General features: G+C 41.0%; 1 protein-coding gene across 2 annotated transcripts in view; it reads left to right on the top strand.

The window, feature by feature from the left end:
- The window catches only part of mospd2 (motile sperm domain containing 2), a 94,985-nt gene that overhangs the window by 58,810 nt on the left and 15,740 nt on the right, over positions 1–20,435 (top strand). For both annotated transcript variants that reach the window (XM_041211037.1, XM_041211038.1), the window contains exons 12-13: positions 2,376–2,472; positions 15,209–15,338. In XM_041211037.1, the coding sequence (XP_041066971.1) occupies positions 2,376–2,472; positions 15,209–15,338 (227 nt within the window). The remainder of the gene's footprint in view (positions 1–2,375; positions 2,473–15,208; positions 15,339–20,435) is intronic.

Raw genomic sequence — 20,435 nt, 5'->3', positions numbered from 1 at the left:
CTTTGTTCAACAAGACTAGATCTAGAATTGCATCTCCTCTCATTGGGTTTGTCACTAATTGGTTGGAAACATTTTCCTGCATGAATTTTTTCTCCCTCAGTGCCCCTTATATTGTTTGAATCTCAGTTGATATTAGGATAGTTGAAGTCTCCTATTATTATTGCCCTCTTGTTCTTACAAGTAGAAATTTCCCTACATATTCGTTCTTCTATCTTCCTTTCACTATTTGGGGTTCTGTAGTATACTCCCAGTAGTGTGACTGCCCCTTTTTTATTTCTAAGCTCAATCCATAAAGCCTCGTTTGTTGACCCATTTAGTATATCATCCCTTCTCACAACGGGAATTGATTCTTTAACCATCAGTGCTACCTTTTTTATCTCCTATTCTATCGTGTCTGAAGACTATATAACCAGGGATATTAAGCTGCCAGTTTTGTCCCTCCTTTAGCCAGGTCTCCGTTATAGCAATGACATCCTGCTGTCATGTCTACCTATGCCCTTAATCCATCTACCTTGTTTGTAATATTCCTTGCATTGAAGTATAAACAGTTTAACCCCGTCAATTTCCCTTGCTGGACACTTTTAAACTTTGCTTCTCCTCTAACTCCATGTCTATCACAACGTCCCTAGCTAATGTTATACCTCCGTTTTTCTGATCTGAACCTGACCTATCTGATCCTACTCCTGGGATCCCACCCCCCTGCCACACTAGTTTAAATACTCCCCAAAAGAACTAGCAAAAGCCCTCAACGAGGACACTGGTCCCAGCTCTGCCTGGGTGCAGCCCGTCTGGTTTGTACAGGTCCCACCTTCCCCAGAACCGGTCCCAGTGCCTCAAGAATCTGAACCCCTCCCGGCTACACCATCTCTCCAGCCACATGTTCATTTGGTCTATCCTCTTATTCCTGCTCTCGCTACCATGTGGAACTGGGAGTAATCCTGAGATTACTACATTCGAGGTCCTGCTTTTTAATTTATCTCCTAACTTCCTGTACTGAGATTGCATGTCCTCATCCCTTACTTTACCCATTTCGTTGGTACCAATGTCTACCACGACCACTGGCTGTTTACCTTCCCTCCCCAGAATGTCCTGCAGCCGCTCCGTGATATCCTGGACCCTGGCACCAGGGAGGCAACATACCATCCTTGATTCACGTTTGTTGCCACAGAAGCGCCTGTCTGTGCCTCTAACTATTGAATCCCTTATCACTATAGCCCTGCCACTTGTTTTCCTCCTGCCCCTCTGAGCAGCAGAGCCACCCATGGTGCAGTGAACTTAGCTGCTGCTGCTTTCCCCTGAGAGGCCATCCCCCCAACAACATCCAAAGTGGTATATCTCTTAGAGACTGGGATGACCACAGGGGACATCTGCACTACCTTCCTGAGTCTTTTACTGTTCCTGATGGTCACCCATTCCCTTTCTGCCTGTGTAATCTTCACCTGCGGTGTGACCACCTCGCTAAAAGTGCTGTCCACGACTTGCTCAGCATCGCGGATGCTGCACAGTGAGTCGACCCACAGCTCCAGCTCCAAAATCTGGTTAGCTAGAAGCTGCATTTGGACACACCTTCCGCACACATGGTCGCCAGGGAAGCTGGAAGCGTCCCTCATTTCCCACATCCTGCAGGAGGAACATATCAGGGGCCTGAGTTCTCCTGCCGTGATGTCCCTCTCGATTAAATCTAGTTACTCCCTTAAAAAGTACACTAGCTCGGGGCTTTATTTATGTTAGCTAGGAACCTAATCTATTTTAAGGTCAAATAATAACGGGACTGTATTGACTAGGGTTCCGAGAACTATCCTGTTGTTCTTTGAACACTACCATGGGATGTTTTGCTAGATTAATGTTTCATCCAAGAGATCTCCAACATTGTAGCACTCAACTCAGTGTTGTGCCAAAATGTCAGCCTAGATTATGTGGCCTAGTCTCTGGAGTGGGAGTAATTAGTTTGCCATTCAGGATAGATTGTCCAAAGATGCATTTAAAGTCCTCTCTGCAAAGATAGAAGTTTTCCATGCATGCTTTTGGAGTATAATTTGAATCATTTAAGAGCAGTTGCGCTGCATTTAAAATTTCTAGAAGTGCAAAGTATGTAGAATTTTGGGCACTTTTTTAAAGTTGTAGTCAATAACTCATGCTGGAAATTAGCAATTTTTATTTCTGAATATTTTTCTAATTTTTTTAGAGATGTATATGGAACTTAATGTCAAGTGCTGAAACGCAATTTAAAAAGAAAAATTGGATCTTCCTTGCATTAATGATTTTATAGTTACTTCTCTAAGATGATCCAAGTGACATGTTCAGAAAAAACTACTCCCAAAGACCGCTGGCGAATAATATGATGAAGTCCTCTCCCTCTTTTTTTTCTGAATAAGGTTAGAACAACAGCCCCAGAGAAATACAGGGTGAAACCAAGCAATGGCAGCTTTGAGCCAGGCACTTCACTGGATATTCTAGTGTCACTCCATGGAGGTATGACACGTCTTACTCCTACTGTCTGTAAATAGAGTACTAAATAATGGATTTAATGTGAAAAGTCAAGTATTTTAAAACTTGAATTGTAAAACATAAATTGATGAGTTAATTTAGGGAATTTAATCAGTAAACCTATTTTGCAGCCCTACTCAGCCAATTGGCTGAAATGTGGACATCTTTCAATGACAAATGCTTAATTCTCATCATGCCTAAGTAATTGAAAATATGCCTGCATATTTAGTACAACTGCCCTTACATGACTCAAATGGCACTCCACTCCGCAGAGTGCACATAGAAAACAATTTATCTTTAAAGGGAAGGGCATTGTACTGAATTGCCATGTGATGTTAACTGTGATCTTTGTATACATGTTTGTGCCTCTTGACTCTTTTGTCTCTATTGTGCTTTAAAAATACATCAGTTGGGGAGCAGACATTTTAAACAGCCTTTCCTCTTCAAGAAATTATTTATTTTTAGGAAATCAAATTCTGCACAGATGGTCTGCTCTGAGGCTGCTTTTGACAAATACAGGTAGCAGAAATGAGAGAGAACAGAAAAGTTGCCAAATATTCCCTGTTAGCATTATGCAGAAGCTTGGTAAAATATTTTACCTTTAAGTATTTGCATTCATAGATTTTAATGTTAACAGTAAGCAAAACTCTCCTGTCCCCCTCACCTGCAGCTGTGGAGAAAAAGCATTGATTATATGATTGGTGGTAGCTCCTCAGGTCACTTGTCAGCAATTCACTTGAAATTCTTGATGTGATTCATAACAATGAATGTTAGCAAGAAATTCAGCTGCATAGGGCATCAAAGTTTATGCTCAACTATTGTTTACAGATCAGTTAATTTGATAAGCTTTGTTAAATCTTGACTCTACAGCTCTGCTACTCACTGAATAAACACTGGCTCAAAACTAAGATGATACATAATTTTGTATACATGTTAAGATTTCATCTTAACACCTGTAAAGTTTCGGATTTCAACAGATACAAGTGGTGATGAATATGATTTATGTATGTAACATTTTCAACTGCATTATATAGCAAATTAGTGTCTGGTTTAACTCCTGATGGCATAGCTATCCTAAAAACTTTGTACAGCCTTATCGTTATTGCAAGATGCCATACTGCAGATGTGCCTCTGTATACTTTATTGCCTTTTCTCATGGTGCCCTATCAGACCTGCATTCAACATAGATAAGCAAAGCATTAAAATATATTTTAAAAACTTGCATTGTGTAAGACATTGATGCAATCTCTTATTGGGCATACTTATCAAATGTCATCTTAGTTGTTCCTACTTCTGATGCGGGACCTGATTGGTATCTGTATGTTTAATGAATCTACCCCCTTGTATCTTTGGATGTAGTTTTCATGGTATATAATTTAATTTCATTTGTATGTGGTGAAGACAGCTAAAAGTGTGACAGATTTGTGGTGTATTGGAGAATTAAAACTTTTGTAGCATTTCCAGTTTCATGTAATATGAAGTATGCTGTCTTTAATAATGAATGTTATCTGACAAACCTGGGACACTGAACTATGCAGATACTAATTGAAACTTGTGCATATCTATAGCAGGCTATTATGAAACTATTGCTTCACAGCATTGTGTCTCTGCACAGATTATCAATTGAGTGGTTTGAGATAATAACATTTATATGATCCTTAACTGTTTCATTACGGTTTAGTCAGATTAAATGTCTTCTCTCCAATGAAATTTACCCGACAGCTATTTTTGTCATGTATCACAAATACAGTCAGTGACAGGTTTTAAGGAGGAAGCCATTTTACTGTATTTGTTGAACATGCTAGCTTGCTAATTCTGTTGCCATGCAGTCTCCTTAGGATAGTTGATGCTGTATTTCAGAAGTTAGCACAGCAATAGTGTGTTTGTAAGGCGTTTCCATATTGGAAAAATGCAAAAACAGTGGACTAACAATTGGGACATTTGTTCAACTTTACTGCAGTGAGCTTTTTCAAATCTTTCATTTCAATGACCAATGAATTCAATTGTGAATCAACTGTACCCCATAGAAAACAAAATATTATAGGTCATATGGCCTCTAGTGAGGGCAGTTGAAATGTGAGGGCAGGAGTTATGATACAGACCAGCCATGCTGTAATTAAACTGTAGAACTCGCGCAAGAGGCTGAATGTCCCACTCCTATTCTATGACCCTGTTATTGTGAGCAGTGAGGACTTGAAAATTGGACTGTCAACCTGGCAAATTCTTAACCAAATGAAGAAAAAGGTGATTTTTAGAAGTTCTGGTGTGGAATTGTCAGAGCAGATGAAGTAGAGACAGTAAAGAAGAAATGGTGTTTAGACAGGAAGAATGAAGAGGAGAAACTTAAATTGTTGAGGAAATCTACTTCTACAGTAATGAATCAAGTTCATAATTGACTAATTTGTTTTTCAGTAGCATCTCCTGAAAAGTAGTTGGCTCACCTATTCAGTTACTGGTGCAGTGAATTCAAAAAGTATTTTCCTTTTCCTATGCTTGATGCACGTGATGAGCCTTGCATTAAAGTTCTCTAAATGGTGGGGGAGGAGATAAGAGGATCACAACCAATCCAGGCTCCATCCTCAACTGTGCAGGAACCTTCAGAGTGTTTTAATGATGGAATTAATTTAATAATGTATTTTGTGCTACAGTGTAGATCAGAGTAGATGCTTTTTTTATGTATTCTATTGTTAGCAACTTAAAAGAAAAAGACTCCCATGTCCAGAGAGAACCACAGGTTGCAGCGCAAAAGAAGATAATTTGCCAATTATGTCTCTGCTAGTTCTTTGCTGGAGTAATCCAAATCTAATCTTGATGCCTTGCCCCCTCCCATAACTCTGCCTCTTCCTCTGTTTCAAATATTTATCCAATTTTCCCATTTTTAAAAAGAGAATGCAGTGGTCTCTATCTCAACCACACTCTGTAGGAAAACGTTCCATAATCCCAATAACACTCCAGAATTTCCTCCTAATTTCCTTCCTCACTCTAAATTTCTAATCCTTATCACCAACTCCCCAACCAGAAGAAACGTTTTTTTTAAAAAGGGTGAATAGAGAAAGACCATGTAATTTTAAAAATCTCTAACACCACTTTTAATCTTCTCTGCTTGAGTAGAATTAATCCTAGTGGTTTAGGGGAACAGTGGCATAGTGATAATTGTTATTGGACTGGAAATACAGAGGCCCAGAATGATTTGGGACACGAATTTAACTCCCACTATGGAGCTGGTGGAATTTAGATTCAATTGATTAATAAATCTGGAATTAAAAACTAGTCCCTGTAATGGTGACCATGAGATTATGGATTATCATAAAAACTCATCTGGTTCACTAATGCCTTTTCAGGAAGAAAATCTGTCTTTACCTGGTCTGGCCTACACTTGATTCCAGACCCACAACAATGTGGTTGACTCTTAATTGCCCTCTGAGATGGCTGAGTAAACTACTTGGTTGTACCAAACCGCCACAGAAACGTCAAAAATAATAAACCACCTGGCACTGGAAACAACATCAGCACACCCTGCCCAGTCCGCCCTGCAAAGACCTCTGCTGGGGACTTGTGGCAAAATTGGAAGAGCTGTCCCACAGGCTAGTCAAGCAACAGCCTGGCGGAGTCATACTCATCAAAGCATACATAACAAACAATATCCCAGACTCACCATCATTCATATGTATCTGTCCAATCGGCAGGATAGATCAGCTAGAGATAGCGGCACAGTGGCATACGTTTAGAAGGGAGTGGCCCTAAGAATCCTTAACATTGACCCTGGACCCCATGAAGCCTCTTGCATCAGGTCAAACATTGGCGAGAAAACCTCCTGCTGATTGCCATCAATCACCCCCCTCAATGTTCTCTGGGTGGGAGGCTTCAATGCCCATCACTAAGAACGGTTCAGTAGCACCACAGTAAGGACATATCTGCCAGAATGGCCTGTGGCAGATGGTGAGAGAACTAACATATTGCCCTCACCAATCTGCCTGTCACAAATGTATGTCCATGACAGTATTGGTAGGAATGAGCACCGCACAATCCTGTCTTCACACTGAGGACATCCTCGATTGCATTGTGTGACATTGCCACAGTGCTAAATGGAATAGATTCAAACAGATCTAGCAATTCAAAACTGGGCATTCATGAGGTGCCATGAAGCATCAGCAGCAAAATCGTGTTCAACCACAATCTGTAACTTTGTGGCCGGGCATATCCCTCACTCTATCATTATCATCAAGCCAGGGGACCAACCCTGGTTCAGTGAGCGTAGGAGAGCATTCTAGTGCCAGCACCAGTATTCAAAAATGAATTGCCAACCTGGTGAAGCTACAACACAGGACTTAAATGTGTGTTAAAAATTGGAAAGAGCTTGCTTTAGCCAGAGCTAAGTGATCTCACCACCAATGCAACAGAAAAAAATTCTGCATTCCTGCCAAATCCAGTCGAGAATCTACCTTTTGTTCTTTCACGGGATGTGGATGTTGCTGGCAAGGGCAGCATTTGTTGCCCATTCCTAATTGTCCTTGAACTGAATATAGTGAACAATCAAATAACTAACCCAAGGAAGAGGCTCCAAAAACGTCCCCAAGCTCAATTATGGCAGAGCCCAACATGTCAGTGAAAAAGAAAAGGCTGAAGCATTTGTTGTCACCTTTAGGCAGAAATGCATAGTTGATGACCCATCCTGACCTCCTACTGAGGTCCACACCATCATAGATATTAGTCTTGAGACAATTCATTTCACTCCACATGGGATTAAGAAAGAGCTGAAAGCACCAGATACTGCAAAGGCTATGGGCCCTGGCAACGTCCCAGCTGTAGTACTGAAGACTTGTGCTCCAGAACTAGCCATACCCTAAGCCAAGCTGTACCAGTAAAATTAGAACACTGACATTTAATGTCAAAAATTGCTGAAGTATGTCCTGCCCATTTATTTAAAAAAAAAAAGGACAAATCCAATCTCAGCCCTGTCAATGTACTCGTGATCATCAACAGAGTGATGGAAGGTGTCATTGACAGTGCTATGAAATGGTACTTATTAACCAGTAACCAGCTTACTAAGGCTTCAGACCTTATCACAGCTTTGGTCCAAACGTGGCTAAAGGAGTTGAATTCCAGAGGTGAGCTGATTGTCTTTGACATCAAGGCAGCATTTGATAGTGTGTGGCATTAAGGAGCCCTGGCAAAATAGAAGTCAATGGGAATTGGGGAGAAAACGCTCCACTAGTTGGAATCATAAGTAGAGCAAAGGAAGACAGTTGAAGACCAATCATCTTAATCCTAGGACTTTGCTGCAGGATATTACCTCAGGCTATTGTCCTAGGACCAACCATTTTCAGCTGCGCCATCAATGACCTTCCCTCCATCATAAAGTCAGAAATGGGGGTGTTCACTGCTGATAGTAGAGTGTTCAGTATCATTCATGACCCCTCAGATACTGAAGCAGTCAGTGTCCATATGGACAAGACCTGGACAACATTCAGGTTTCGACTGATAAGTGGTAAATGACATTCACATAAGTGCCAAGCATTGACCATCTCCAACAAGGGAGCATCCAGCCATCCCCCTCTGACATTCAATGGCATTACCATCACTGAATCCCCTCACCATAACCTTGGGGCTATCATTGACCAGAAACTGAACTGGACTAGCCATATAAATACTGTGGTTACAAGAGTAGGTCAGAGGCTGGGAATTCTGCGATAAATAACCCACCCCATGACTCCTCAAAAGTTGGTCAACCATCTACAATGCACAAGTGAAGTGTGTTGGAATACAACACACTTGCCCGGTTCAGTGCAGTTCCGACAACACTCGAGAAGCTCGACACCATTCACCATATCCCCTCATAACTGCAATTTTGCATTCCCGGGGTCGTCATGGAGAATTTTGCATTCCTGGGATCGTCATGGTGAATGACTGCTCTCTTTGGCTCATTGTCTTTTCTGTAATTGGATGCACGTGGTACTCTTAACTAGCCTATTGTCTGGCTTTACCAATTAATGGTTGCTATTTTACTAATGTGCCTTCTGTCTCTTTATAAAACCCAACATACTCATGACCTTTGGAGGGCTTTATCTGTGCTTAAACTTTAAGGGATGTGTGTATTTGAATCGCTAGGTTTCTCTGTTCATACACATCATTTGTCTTTTATTAAATATATACTCCCATTATCTTGGATTTTCCCACAACTGCCATTAGCTGGTTTATAGTTACCCAATTTATACTTTTTCCCCATCTTAAACAGAGGTGTGATGGAAGGTCACAGACTTGAATCATTAACTCTGTTTCTCTCTCCACGGAAGCTGCCAAGGTGCCTGAGCATTTCCAGCAATTTCTGGCTTTTTCAGATTTCCAGCACCTACCATATTTCACTTGTTATATTTAGGCACGTGTCAGTCCAGAGGCATCATCTGCAGGAATAAAAAAATTGCAGCCAAAGTTTCAACAATCTTTTGATTTCCGTCAGCAGTCTGGGGTGAATGCTATCCAGTCTCATAATTAGCAGCCCTGAGCTCAGCCTTTTTTTTAAGAACTAGTTGCTTTTCTAAAGTAACCTTTAATGGTTCCCTACCCACCAATGGTGGACCCACATTTTGAGTTCCGCGATTAACGAAATAGCATTTTAATTTATTCAGCATGTGAAGCATTGTGAAGTTGCAAACTATAACCTCGTAAATAACTAACTTCTCAATGTAACTGTGTTTTAAAGATTGTACCAGTTCAGAAGAATGTGAATGGAACAGTGATACCTTTTATAACGTCTTTTAGAACAGAAATTTAACTTGTTTAAGATTTTCTTTAGCATTCTGGACCTTTTGAAGAGAACCATTGAAATGAATTTGCATTTTTTTTTCCAAAACTTGGCCACTTGGTCACGTTTCCCTCACATAAAATAACATGTGCCCTGAACTACTAATAGAAATACTGGTGCCTAACAGAATAACAATTAACTATTGATGAATTTCAGACCAGTCGTCTCACGAATCCACTTATCCATGCTGTAGATTTTGCAGATATAAAGCTGCAAGTGTCTTGTTTATCTGCAGTTTTTTTTTTGGAATATTGATTACCATAATTCCATAGAGTACATACTGGAGTTAAAGAGCATAAGGCTTCATTTTGAAATTGACTAATGTTTCTGTAGTTTTGGTGCAAATTTATATGCTAATATAATTCTGCTGTATTTACAATATACAAACGAGGTTATAAAGGTGCTGGATTAATATTCTGTTTAAACTTTCAAAATTGATATCAGGATGGGATGACTTTTCTGTACACCTATACTGACCTTTTTTAAAAATAATTTTGCTGTTTAATTTTAGATTATATAGTGAAGAACAAATTGCTTTCCTCCTGTGTGATTGGAGATAATATTTTAATCTACGCATATGTTTAACTAGAGACCCGCATAGATTATTTGATGTCAATACAAAATGCTGGAAAAACTCAGCAGGTCTGGCAGCATCTGTGGAGAGAGAAACAGTTAATATTTCGAGTCCGTATGACCCTGCTTCAGAACCAGACCTGAGTTTTTCCAGCATTTTCTCTTTTTATTTCAGATTTCCAGCATCCTCTGAATTTTGCTTTTATCTTAGATGATTTTATGTGCAGGGATACTTTGTAATGAGGCTTTATTTTTCTGTAATGCTTGGTCAGTGGAACTTCATAGACTAATTACAGACTAGAGCAGTTTACTTATGTTTTTAATGTTTAATTATTTGTGTTTAATTTCTTATCATCTCCAATCATCCCAATTGACTGGGGGGGGGAGGGGTGTGTGAAGATGGGGAATAGGAGGTGTTGTTCCAAAGGGCAAAGTCTCTTGAGATATTTTCATACCAGCATATTGATAAGAGATCTTTTTTCCTTTCTTGTTCATAGGTTGTGGTTGTCCCTGGTAAGGCCAAAGTTTATTGCCCATCCCTAATTCCCCTTTAGAAGGTCATGGTTCCCCCTTTATGAACTGCTGCAATCCACATAGTGCAGATTAAGGAGGGAGTTCCAGGATTTTGACCCTGCGACAGTGATATAGTTCCAAGTCAGGATGGTGTGTGTGGTTTGGAGGGGAACTTGCAGGTGGTGGTGTTCCCATGCACCTGCTGCCTTTGTCCTTCTAAGTGGTAGAGGTCCCGAGTTTGGAACAGTGTGTAACAATTCCCATGCTCTTAAGATTCCATTGGGTTAACTATTTCTTTATACAGGTATGAATTAGTAGTCTCTTGTTAGAGAAGATGTTTAATCCTTAGCTGTATTTTCCCTAAATATGGCTGCCACTGGTGTTAACGTTGTATTCCAAACAGAATATTTTCCGTTTGAACAGTAAATTGAACTGGAAGATTTCCATTCTTGCATCCTGTGAGGTAAGTCGAACATTGGCTGACATGAACTCTGTGCTAAGACCAGGACTCCTGGTGTCATCACTACAATATTTTTGCAGCATTTCAATGAGACTGACACTGGCTGCTGTGGAGAGTTGATCTAGTTGAACCCAATTAACTCAGCCTAATGCTTGCTCAGTGACGCATAGGAATATTTTCCACAAGCTACCCCGTGCTGCTCTAGCATGCTCCAGCAGAATAAATCCAAAATGAATTTACTATCCATTGGGTAGTAAACCCAGGACACTCAAAACTGTGGACTGCATGCTTAATGCCTTCTGCTTTATTAGTATGTATTTGGTTTATTGTGCTGATATAAATCGTAGTAAAAGTTATGAAATTGTAGGAGCTGTACTGCCTGGTGCAGTATGTTCATTGTTAGAATGGGTAGTTTTGAGTTTTTCAATGCTGTATGTAGTAAACTCGACCCCTTTTCTTCCCCCTCCTTCAGGAATGTAGCTGCTGCAAATAAATAACTTTCCAGTGCAGCTACTACCAGGGTTCAGGGCAGTGATTTTTTTTTTATTGACTCAGGCAAAAAGTAGGGAGGTGATAGAATCATAGAAATGATAGCACAAAAGGAAGCCATTCAACCCATCATGCCTGTGCTGGCTGTTGGAAAGAGCAGTTGTGCATAGTCCCACATCCCCATTTTTGTCTGTAACCATGTAAGTACACAAGTAACCCAATGTTTTTTTTAAGCGCCTTCTCAACTTGTCCTGCCACCTTTTTAAGGATTTGTGCTCGTGAATATCTCTTTGCTCATTTACACTTTTCAAACTCGTGCCATTTGTACGCTATATTTCACTTAACCATCCCAAAGTGCATCATTTCGCATTCGTCTATGTTAAACTCCATCTGCCATGCTTCTACTCATTTCATATGAAGATACCAGTTAGGAGCAGGAGTAGGCCACTTGACCCTTCGAGCCTGCTTCACCATTCAAGAAGGTCATGGCTGATTTGACTCTAATCTCCTGCCTACCCCAGATAACCTTTCACCCCCTTGTTTATAGAGAATCTATCTCTGCCTTTAAAACATTTAAAGACTCTGCTCCCACTGCCTTTTGAGGAAGGGAGTTCCAAAAACTTACAAATTTCAACATCTTGTCTGTCATCCTGAAGCCTATAACTTTCCTTATTACTATATACTACTGTACTTTGCCAAGGTTGTATCATCTACAAGCTTTATAATGCTGCTCTGTACATCCAAGTCTAGATAGTTTAGCAAAATTGAAGAGATTAATGAGCCCAAAATTGACCCTTGGGGTACACCACTGTAGATCACCTCCCAGTCTCAAAAAAAAATGTATTGACCACCTTTGCTTTCTGTCAGTGAGTCAACCTCTGACCCATACTGGCAGTTTCCCTTTTGCTTAATGGGCTTCCATCTTCTTAAGTCTCCTGTTTGGCACTTCATTGAGTGTCTTCCAAAAGTATATTTACTGCACCTACCTTGATCAACCTTCTGTTAGTTCTTCAAATAGTTCAATCATGTTTACTAGACATTACTTTAATAAATCAATGCTGATGCTCCTTGATTAACCCATACCTTCCAAATGAGAGTTTATTTGATCCCTGATGATGGCTCCCAATAACTTGTGCATTATGATTCACTAATCTAAAGTTTCCTGGTTTAACCCTCTCTCCTTTCTTGAGCAGTGGTATAACATTTGCAACCCTCCAGTCCTTAGGAACTACTTTTGTATCCAATGAGGATTGAAAGATTGCTACCAATGCCACCTTTGCTTCTTTCAGCAACCAAGGATGCATTCTATCACAACCAGGTGACATCATTTTACTACATCATCTACCTATTACTATTCTGTTCATAGTTTCCCTTTCCTCTTTCAGTGTAACCTGTAAATCCTAGGCTTCCTTTTGAAGCCAATTGCAAAGTATGCTTAATACTTTAGCTATGCCCTTTGCCCTTACATAAAGATTTATCTTTGATTCCCTAATGGGCCCAACTTTTGCTCAAGCCTGCAGCCAATGTTTATAAAATGTTTTAGGGTTTAATTTATGTTGCCTTCAAGTTTTTTCTTGTAACTTCTCCTCCTTGTCTCCTGCATTAATTTTTTCAATTCCCTCCTGTTCTTCCCATAACCTTCCTTGTTATTTCCGGAATCTTGCCCCTGACTTTTGTTATGAACTTCCTTTTTCTGTTTTATTTTAACTTTATTTGCTTTGCCATCCAGGGTACATAAGCTTCAGATGCTTTATCTTTTCCCTTCAAAGGAATATGGCTAGTTTGTACTTGAAATACCTGTTCCAGGAATGCCTTTCATTACTCCGTTACTGCTTTACCCTGCAGTTGCCTTTGCCAATCTACCTGTGCTAGGTCCCACCTTGCATTACTAAAATTAGCTCTTCCCCAGTTGAGCATTTTCACCTTTGATATTTTCTCTCTTCCCATTGCTTTAAACAAACTAATATTGCATTCATGAGGATAGATGCATGAATGTCATGGGAACACCACCAGCTTCAATTCCTCTTTTTCTTTTTTTGGCAGTGCTTGTGATCAACCCATCGAAGTTTACAGGACTAGTACATTTAAAAAGTTTTGATTAAGTATGACTTTCAAATATTGAATATAAACTGTAAGCACTGGAAATACTCAGCAGCATCCATAGCGAGAGAAACAAAGCTAATGGGCTACATTTCCTCGCCCGTTTGGGGCTGTGTGCGGAGATGGGTAGTGTGAATTTTGTGTATGCCCCGTCCAGGCCACTTTCTCATTTTGAATAGCTAATTAAGGTGCCTGGTACTACACCAGCCAGGAAGCATCTTCTCAGCAGACTGGGAGGCCAGCCCTTTGAACAGGCTTTGTAGCGCTCCCTGCCTGCCTGACCGCAGCTGCTGCCTCAGGCTGCTCTGTGGAGGAGCTTCCCCTCCACAATGATGACTCAGCTGCTAAGACAATTTTTTAATTTAAACATCTAAATAGTTAGAGAGAGACTGCTTCAAGATGAAGATGCCATCACCCTCTCTTACCTGGACTGCTAGCTGTGCTCCGACCTGGAGGGCCTCCCATTTGTCCTCCAGTTTAAGGATGGCGAGGTCACCTTCTAGAACTGGTTCGCCTTTTGGCGGGGAGGAAACCACTGCAACTGTTTTCCACATTGCTCTAACATTATTGATGGTGAATTCCAACCTCTGAGACCATTCTGTACAATTAAATTTCTGTTTGATTCTTAAGATATTCATGTGTGAACTTAAAAATTTAGTGTAAGATTAACTGTGATCATATTTTGTCTTTACACACTCTGTATAAAGTATGAATGTTAAGTTTTTGAGCTCACTTGATCTAAATTTATGGAGACTGTGAAGCTGCTGCTGTTTCCATTTGGATAGCCTTTCTATCATGTCTTCAATTTCTCTGTGCAATTTAAAAAAAAAATCAGCTAGTTTCTTAGCCTACCATTATATATCAATTTTCTATTATGCACATCTTTTCATTTCACCAAATATCTGTATCGTAAACTTGGAATAGCTCTGAGTGCTCTATATTTTGGATGCAAAAATTAAATGCACTTTTAAACCATTATTTTCAACTAGTGTACCCTCGTATTGCCTTTATTAACCAACAGATCCTTATCCTTGAAGGTTTTTTTTTCTTAAGAGCCGTTTTTTTACAGCATTACAGCATTTGAGAATTAGATGGGTGCTGAATGCTGAGTTCTGTTTGTTCAACTTGTAGCTAGTGATTCGCTCAGACTTCAACATTAATGTGATTACTGAAATAGAATGGAATTTGCCACTTTGCATAGCGGGGATAACATTGTGTTAACAAATGGCAAATTATAACAGTTTGTGTTATGTAAAGCCTGGAATCTGTTTCTAAACTCTCTTCTGGTCTGGTGCAGCCTGCACTGATTAACATACGTGAAGCGTGTATTGTTTTGTTTTTGTGTCAGGTACAAGATGCAGTTAACATCTGATCAATTTTTAACCGTGAGCTCATGACTAAGAACTTCATTTATAACATGGAGAACAAGGAGGACTAGTTTACATTTAAAGTATTTTCCCCTCAATCAAACGTTCATTTTTTTAAGTTAATTAAAAATGCAAGCACTCCAATGTCAGTGACATGTGAATGAATAGTTCAAACTTTGATCTAGATCACAGTGACTTTAGTTTTACCCCTCAAATATAATTGAGTAATCCAAGTTACTTCTGTCTCTCCTGTTTTTTAAATATTTAAAATGTTGCAAGTGATAATTAACTTCTAGAAATGAGACTCCATCTATGGATTAGAGAGCCCCTATTTACTGTGTATTTTTTTATTATTAGTGTTATGATTTACTTCGTCAATTTCAAGCTACCAAGATTTAAAACTGTTTTTGTTTTCAGGTGTTGAAGCCTCCCCCCAGGACAGGTTTCTGGTGATGGCTGCTGAGATGAACCAAGCAGCAGGAGGGGGTCCTCCTGACCTGGGTCAGTTCTGGAAGGAAGTTCCTAGAGACCAAGTGATGGAGCACAGGTATTGAAGAATTTTTTTTTTTTAGGCCAAATCTTCCACTTTTACCTTTATTACTTTTAGCCACTTATGTTCTGGAGGTGCATGACTTTGGATTTCTTTTTGATCCTGAGTTGAGGTTGTAGCCACATTTGATCTAGTCACGACTGGTTACACCTTTTAAATATTGAATACTTATAGCACACCTCCTCCGCCTTCCTTGCAGGGACCTTTAATTCATATTTTTATCACCTTAATTGTTGAATTCTGTACACCTCACCTGACTGTCACCCTTCACAAATGGTAGCTTGTTCCCAACATTCAGTGACTTTACTGCACAAAATGTTGCGTGCCTGTCGCTTTCTTCTTGCTATCCATAACCTCTGTGGACCTCACTAATCACTGTCTCTGACAAAAGGTGTCTCATTCCTTGGCAGTAGCACCACTCTCTGAAGTCAATCTTTTAATAATTGTTAAAAGCAATATAATCTATTTTGTCGATCTTGGCTCAGGGGTAACATGAAGGTTACCTGAAAGTTCATGCTGTACTCCAGAGACTTGAGTACATAATTTATGCTGACATTTCAGTGCAGCACTGAAGGAATGCTGCACTGTCGAAGGTGACATCTTTCAGATGAATGTTAAACTGGCAATCTGTGGATTGTCTTGGTATGTAACCGATCCCGTGGCACTATTTGAAGGGGTGATGGGCAAGCATTCCCCCTGGTGTTCTAAACAATATTTATCCATCAACCAACATTTAAGTGACCCAGAAATTGCTTGCAAAATAGTATCTGTCATTATTAGCGTTGGTTTAAAAAAAAAGCAAACAATTCGTGACTAAGAACAGCTATGACATAAGTTTGATTTATCACAAACTGCTGGGTAATTGGAGCTAGTTGATGAAAACCATGCCAAAATGGAAAAAAAAACTATTAGTTCATCATGGGTGTCGCTCTGCATTGTGTGCCATGAAATTGCTGGATTTACACCTTTGGTCCAAATTAATCTCGTAGCCAAATAGGGCTGGTGATTCATATCAGTAACGGTTTTTTTTAAATCATTCATGGGATGTGGGCTTCGCTGGCTGGGCCGGCATTTATTGTCCAACCCTAGTTGCTCTTGAGAAGGTGATGGTGAGCTGCCGTCTTGAACTACTGCTGTCCATGTAGTGCTGTTAGGGAGTTCCAGGATTTTGACCCAATGACAGTGAAGGAACGGCAATATGATTCCAGGTATAGTGAGTGACTTGGAGGGGAACTTCGAGGTGGTGGTGTTCCCATCTTCTTGCTGACCTTGTCATTCTAGATGGTAGTGGTCGTGGGTTTGGAAGGTGCTGTCGAAGGAGCGTTGGTAAATTCTTGAAAAGCGTCGTGTAGATGGCACAGACTGCTGCTACTGTGCGCCAGGGGTGAAAGGTGTGAATGTTTGTAGATTTGGTGCCAATCAAGTGGGCTGCTTTGTCCTGGATGGTGTCAAGCTTCTTGAGTGTTATGGGAGCTGCACTCATCCAGGCCAGTGGAGAGTATTCCATCACACTTCTGACTTGTGCCTTGTAGATGGTGGACAGGCTTTGGGGAGTCAAGAGGTGGGTTTCTCATCGCACTATTCCTAGCCTCTGACCTGCTCTTGTAGCCAGAGTATTTACATGGCTAGTCCAGTTCAGTTTCTGGTCAATGGTAATTCCTGGGATCTAGATAGTGGGGATGCAGTGATGGTAATACCATTGAACATCAGGGGGCAATGGTTGGACTCTTTCTTGTTGAAGATGGTAATTGCCTGACACTTGTGTGGTGCAAATGTTACTTGTCAGCCCAAGCCTGGATGTTGTCCAGGTCTTGCTGCATTTGGACATAGACTGCTTCTGTATGTGAGGAGTCGCAAATGGTGCTGAACGTTGTGCAATCGTTAGTGAACATCCCCACTTCTGATCTTATGAAAGGAAGGTCATTGATGAAGCAGCTGAAGATGGCTGGGCCTAGGACACTACCCTGAGGAACTCCTGCGGTGATGCCCTGGAGCTGAGATGACTGACCTCCAACAACCACAACCATCTTCCTTTGTGCTAGGTATAACTCCAACCAGTGGAGAGCTTTCCCCTGTTTCCCATTGACTCCAGCTTTGCTAGGGCTCCTTATTGCCACACTCAGTCAAATGCTGCCTTGATGTCAAGGGCAGTCACTCTCACCTCACCTCTGGAGTTCAGCTCTTTTGTCCATATTTGAACCAAGGCTGTAATGAGGTCAGGAGCTGAGTGGCCCTGGTGGAAACCAAACTGGGAATCAGTGAGCAGGTCATTGCTAAGCTTGAAAGCACTGTTGATGACCCCTTCCATTACTTTACTGATGATGGAGAGTAGACTGATGGGGTAGTAATTGGCTGGGTTGGATTCATTCTGCTTTATGTGTAGGACATACCTGGGCAATTTTCCGCATAGCCAAGTAGATGTCAGTGTTGTAGCTGTACTGGAACAGCTTGGCTAGGGGCGCGGCAAGTTCTGGAGCACAAGTTTTCAGTACTATTGCTGGAATATTGTCAGGGCCTGTAGCCTTTGCTGTGTCCAGTACCTTCAGCCGTTTCTTGATATCATGTGGAGTGAATCGAGTTGGCTGAAGACTGGCATCTGTGATGCTGGGAATGTCCGGAGGTCTCCGAGATGGATTATCCACTCGGCACTCCTGGCTGAAGCTTTTAGCAAATGCTTCAGCCTTATTTTTTGCACTGATGTACCGGGATCTTCCATCATTGAGGATGGGGATATTTATGCAACCGCCTCCTCCAGTGAGTTGTTTAATTTCCACCACCATTCATGATTGGATGTGGCAAGACTGCAGAGCTTAGATGTGATCCATTGGTTGTGGGATCACTTATCCCTGTCTGTCACTTGCTGCTTATGCTGTTTGGCACACAAGTAGTCCTGTGTTATAGCTTCACCAGGTTGACACCTCATTTTTATGTATGCCTGGTGCTACTACTGGCATGCCCTCCTGCACACTTCATTGAACCAGGGTTGATCTCCTGTCTTGATGGTAATGGTAGAGTGGGAGATATGCCGGGCCATGAGGTCACAGATTGTAGTTGAGTACAATTCTGCTGCTGATGGCCCACAACGCCTCATCGATGATCTGTCTTGAGGTGCTAGATCTGTTCGAAATCTGTCCAGTTTAGCACGCTGGTAGTGCCACACAACACGATGAAGGATATCCTCAATGTGAAGCCGGGACTTCATCTCCCCATTGACTGTGCAGTGGTCTCTCCTACAGATGGACAGATGCTTTTACTGCAGGTAGGTTGGTGAGGATGAGGTCAAATATGTTTTTCCCTCTTGTTTCTCACCTGCTGCAGATTCTACCAGTGTGTCCTTCAAAACTTGGCCAGCTCAGTCAGTAGTGGTGCTACCAAGCCACTCATGGTGGTTGACATTTGAAGTCCCCCACCCAGAGTACATTCTGCACCCTTGCCACCCTCAACATGGAGCACTGATTCATCAGCTTAGGGAGGGTGGTAGGTGGTAGCAGGAGGTTTCCTTGCCCATGTTTGAGATTTCATGCGGTCAGGAGTCGATGTTGAGGACTCCCAGGGCAGCTCCTTCCCGATTGTATATCGCTGTGCCACCACCTCCACTGGGATGGTGGTGGCTGGGACGTTATCTGTAAGGTATGATACTGTGTGGATGACTATGTCATGTGAGACAGCTCTCTAAATTTTGGCAGTATTCCTCATATGGAGGACTTTGCCGGGTTGACAGATTGCCGTTGTCGTTTCTAGTGCCTAGGTCAATGCTGGGTGGTCCATCTGGTTTTGTTCCTTTTTTTGTGACAATTAAGTGGCTTGCTAGGCCATTTCGGAGGGCATTTAAGAGTCACTACATTGCTGTGGGTCTGGAGTCACATGTGGGCCAGACCAGGTAAGGATGACCTAAAGTGCATTAGTGAGCCAGATGGGTTTTTGCAACAGTCAACTTTATTTCATTTGACTTTTAATTCCAGATTTTTATGAATTCAGATTCCACCATCTGCTGTGGTGGGATTCGAACCCGAGCCCCAGACCACTACCCTGGGTCTCTGGATTACTAGTCCAGCGACAATACAACTACTCCATCGCCTCTCCCTTATGACATGATTTATGATCCTGACGTGCCATTCAACTTTGGAGACCTGAAAAAGTAACAATGATACTTTTTCACGTGGTAATTTGTTCCTAGAGGTAATTTTAATTTTTTTATGACTTTTCATTTTGTGTGTTCTTTCTCTCAATTGACCCTCTCATTCCCCTCTTTAATAGAAGGCTGCTCACCACCCCTTTGTCGAGGACAATTAAAGATAGGCTGGCCCTTTCCAGCTATGTCCACATCCCCTGATCTATTAATAAGTATTTTTTCTGCATCCAATTTGACTCTTAATTTCCTATCGTAGCTTGTTTTTCTCCATCCCTAAATGTCATTGTTTGTAATCACCTTAATCAATGTTCATGAAGTCCCAGATGTCCCATTATAAGTTATCGCTGTGCCATTATAAATTCATATTTTTTGTAATTTGAGGCACAAAAATAATGCAGCCTGAAGGTGAGTTTAAAAATCCAATTCGCAGCTCTCCCACATTGTGCTGCTCCAGCAATTTCTGGGCTAATATCTGCTCATCTGAGTTTTAGAAAAGGCTTACGCTCGGCTAGATAAGTTTAGATCAGTACTTGATAGCATTACTTGACATCTGAGGGATGTTTTATTTGGATATGGTATTGTGGAGGACCTTGAACATAAAAAGTAGGTCCTTTAAAATCCCAGATGCAAAAATCCTGCCAGCAAGTTATTTAATATGATGATTTCAATATGACTGCACCAAGTAATGAGATGCTCAGCATTGAGTTTATTTGAGGATTTCATCAAACTAAATAAATGTTTGAAGAGCAGTGAAGCATGATTCAGCTACCCATGTATGGTCATGCTCATTTATGACCATCTACATATGAGGAAGCTGATTATAAGTTTGCTGCTGAGTGAAGCCTGAGGAGATCCAGCTGGCTTTCCAAGTTTGACTACTTGAGTTTATCCAATGTATAGCTGGAAGATCAGGGAAGGTACCACCACCTCACCCCATTAAATTTCTGTCACTAAGTATCTTA

The sequence above is a fragment of the Carcharodon carcharias genome, chromosome 18 (genome assembly GCF_017639515.1).
Source record: "Carcharodon carcharias isolate sCarCar2 chromosome 18, sCarCar2.pri, whole genome shotgun sequence".
NCBI lineage: Eukaryota > Metazoa > Chordata > Chondrichthyes > Lamniformes > Lamnidae > Carcharodon > Carcharodon carcharias.
This window is presented reverse-complemented; position numbering and strand designations above follow the sequence as displayed.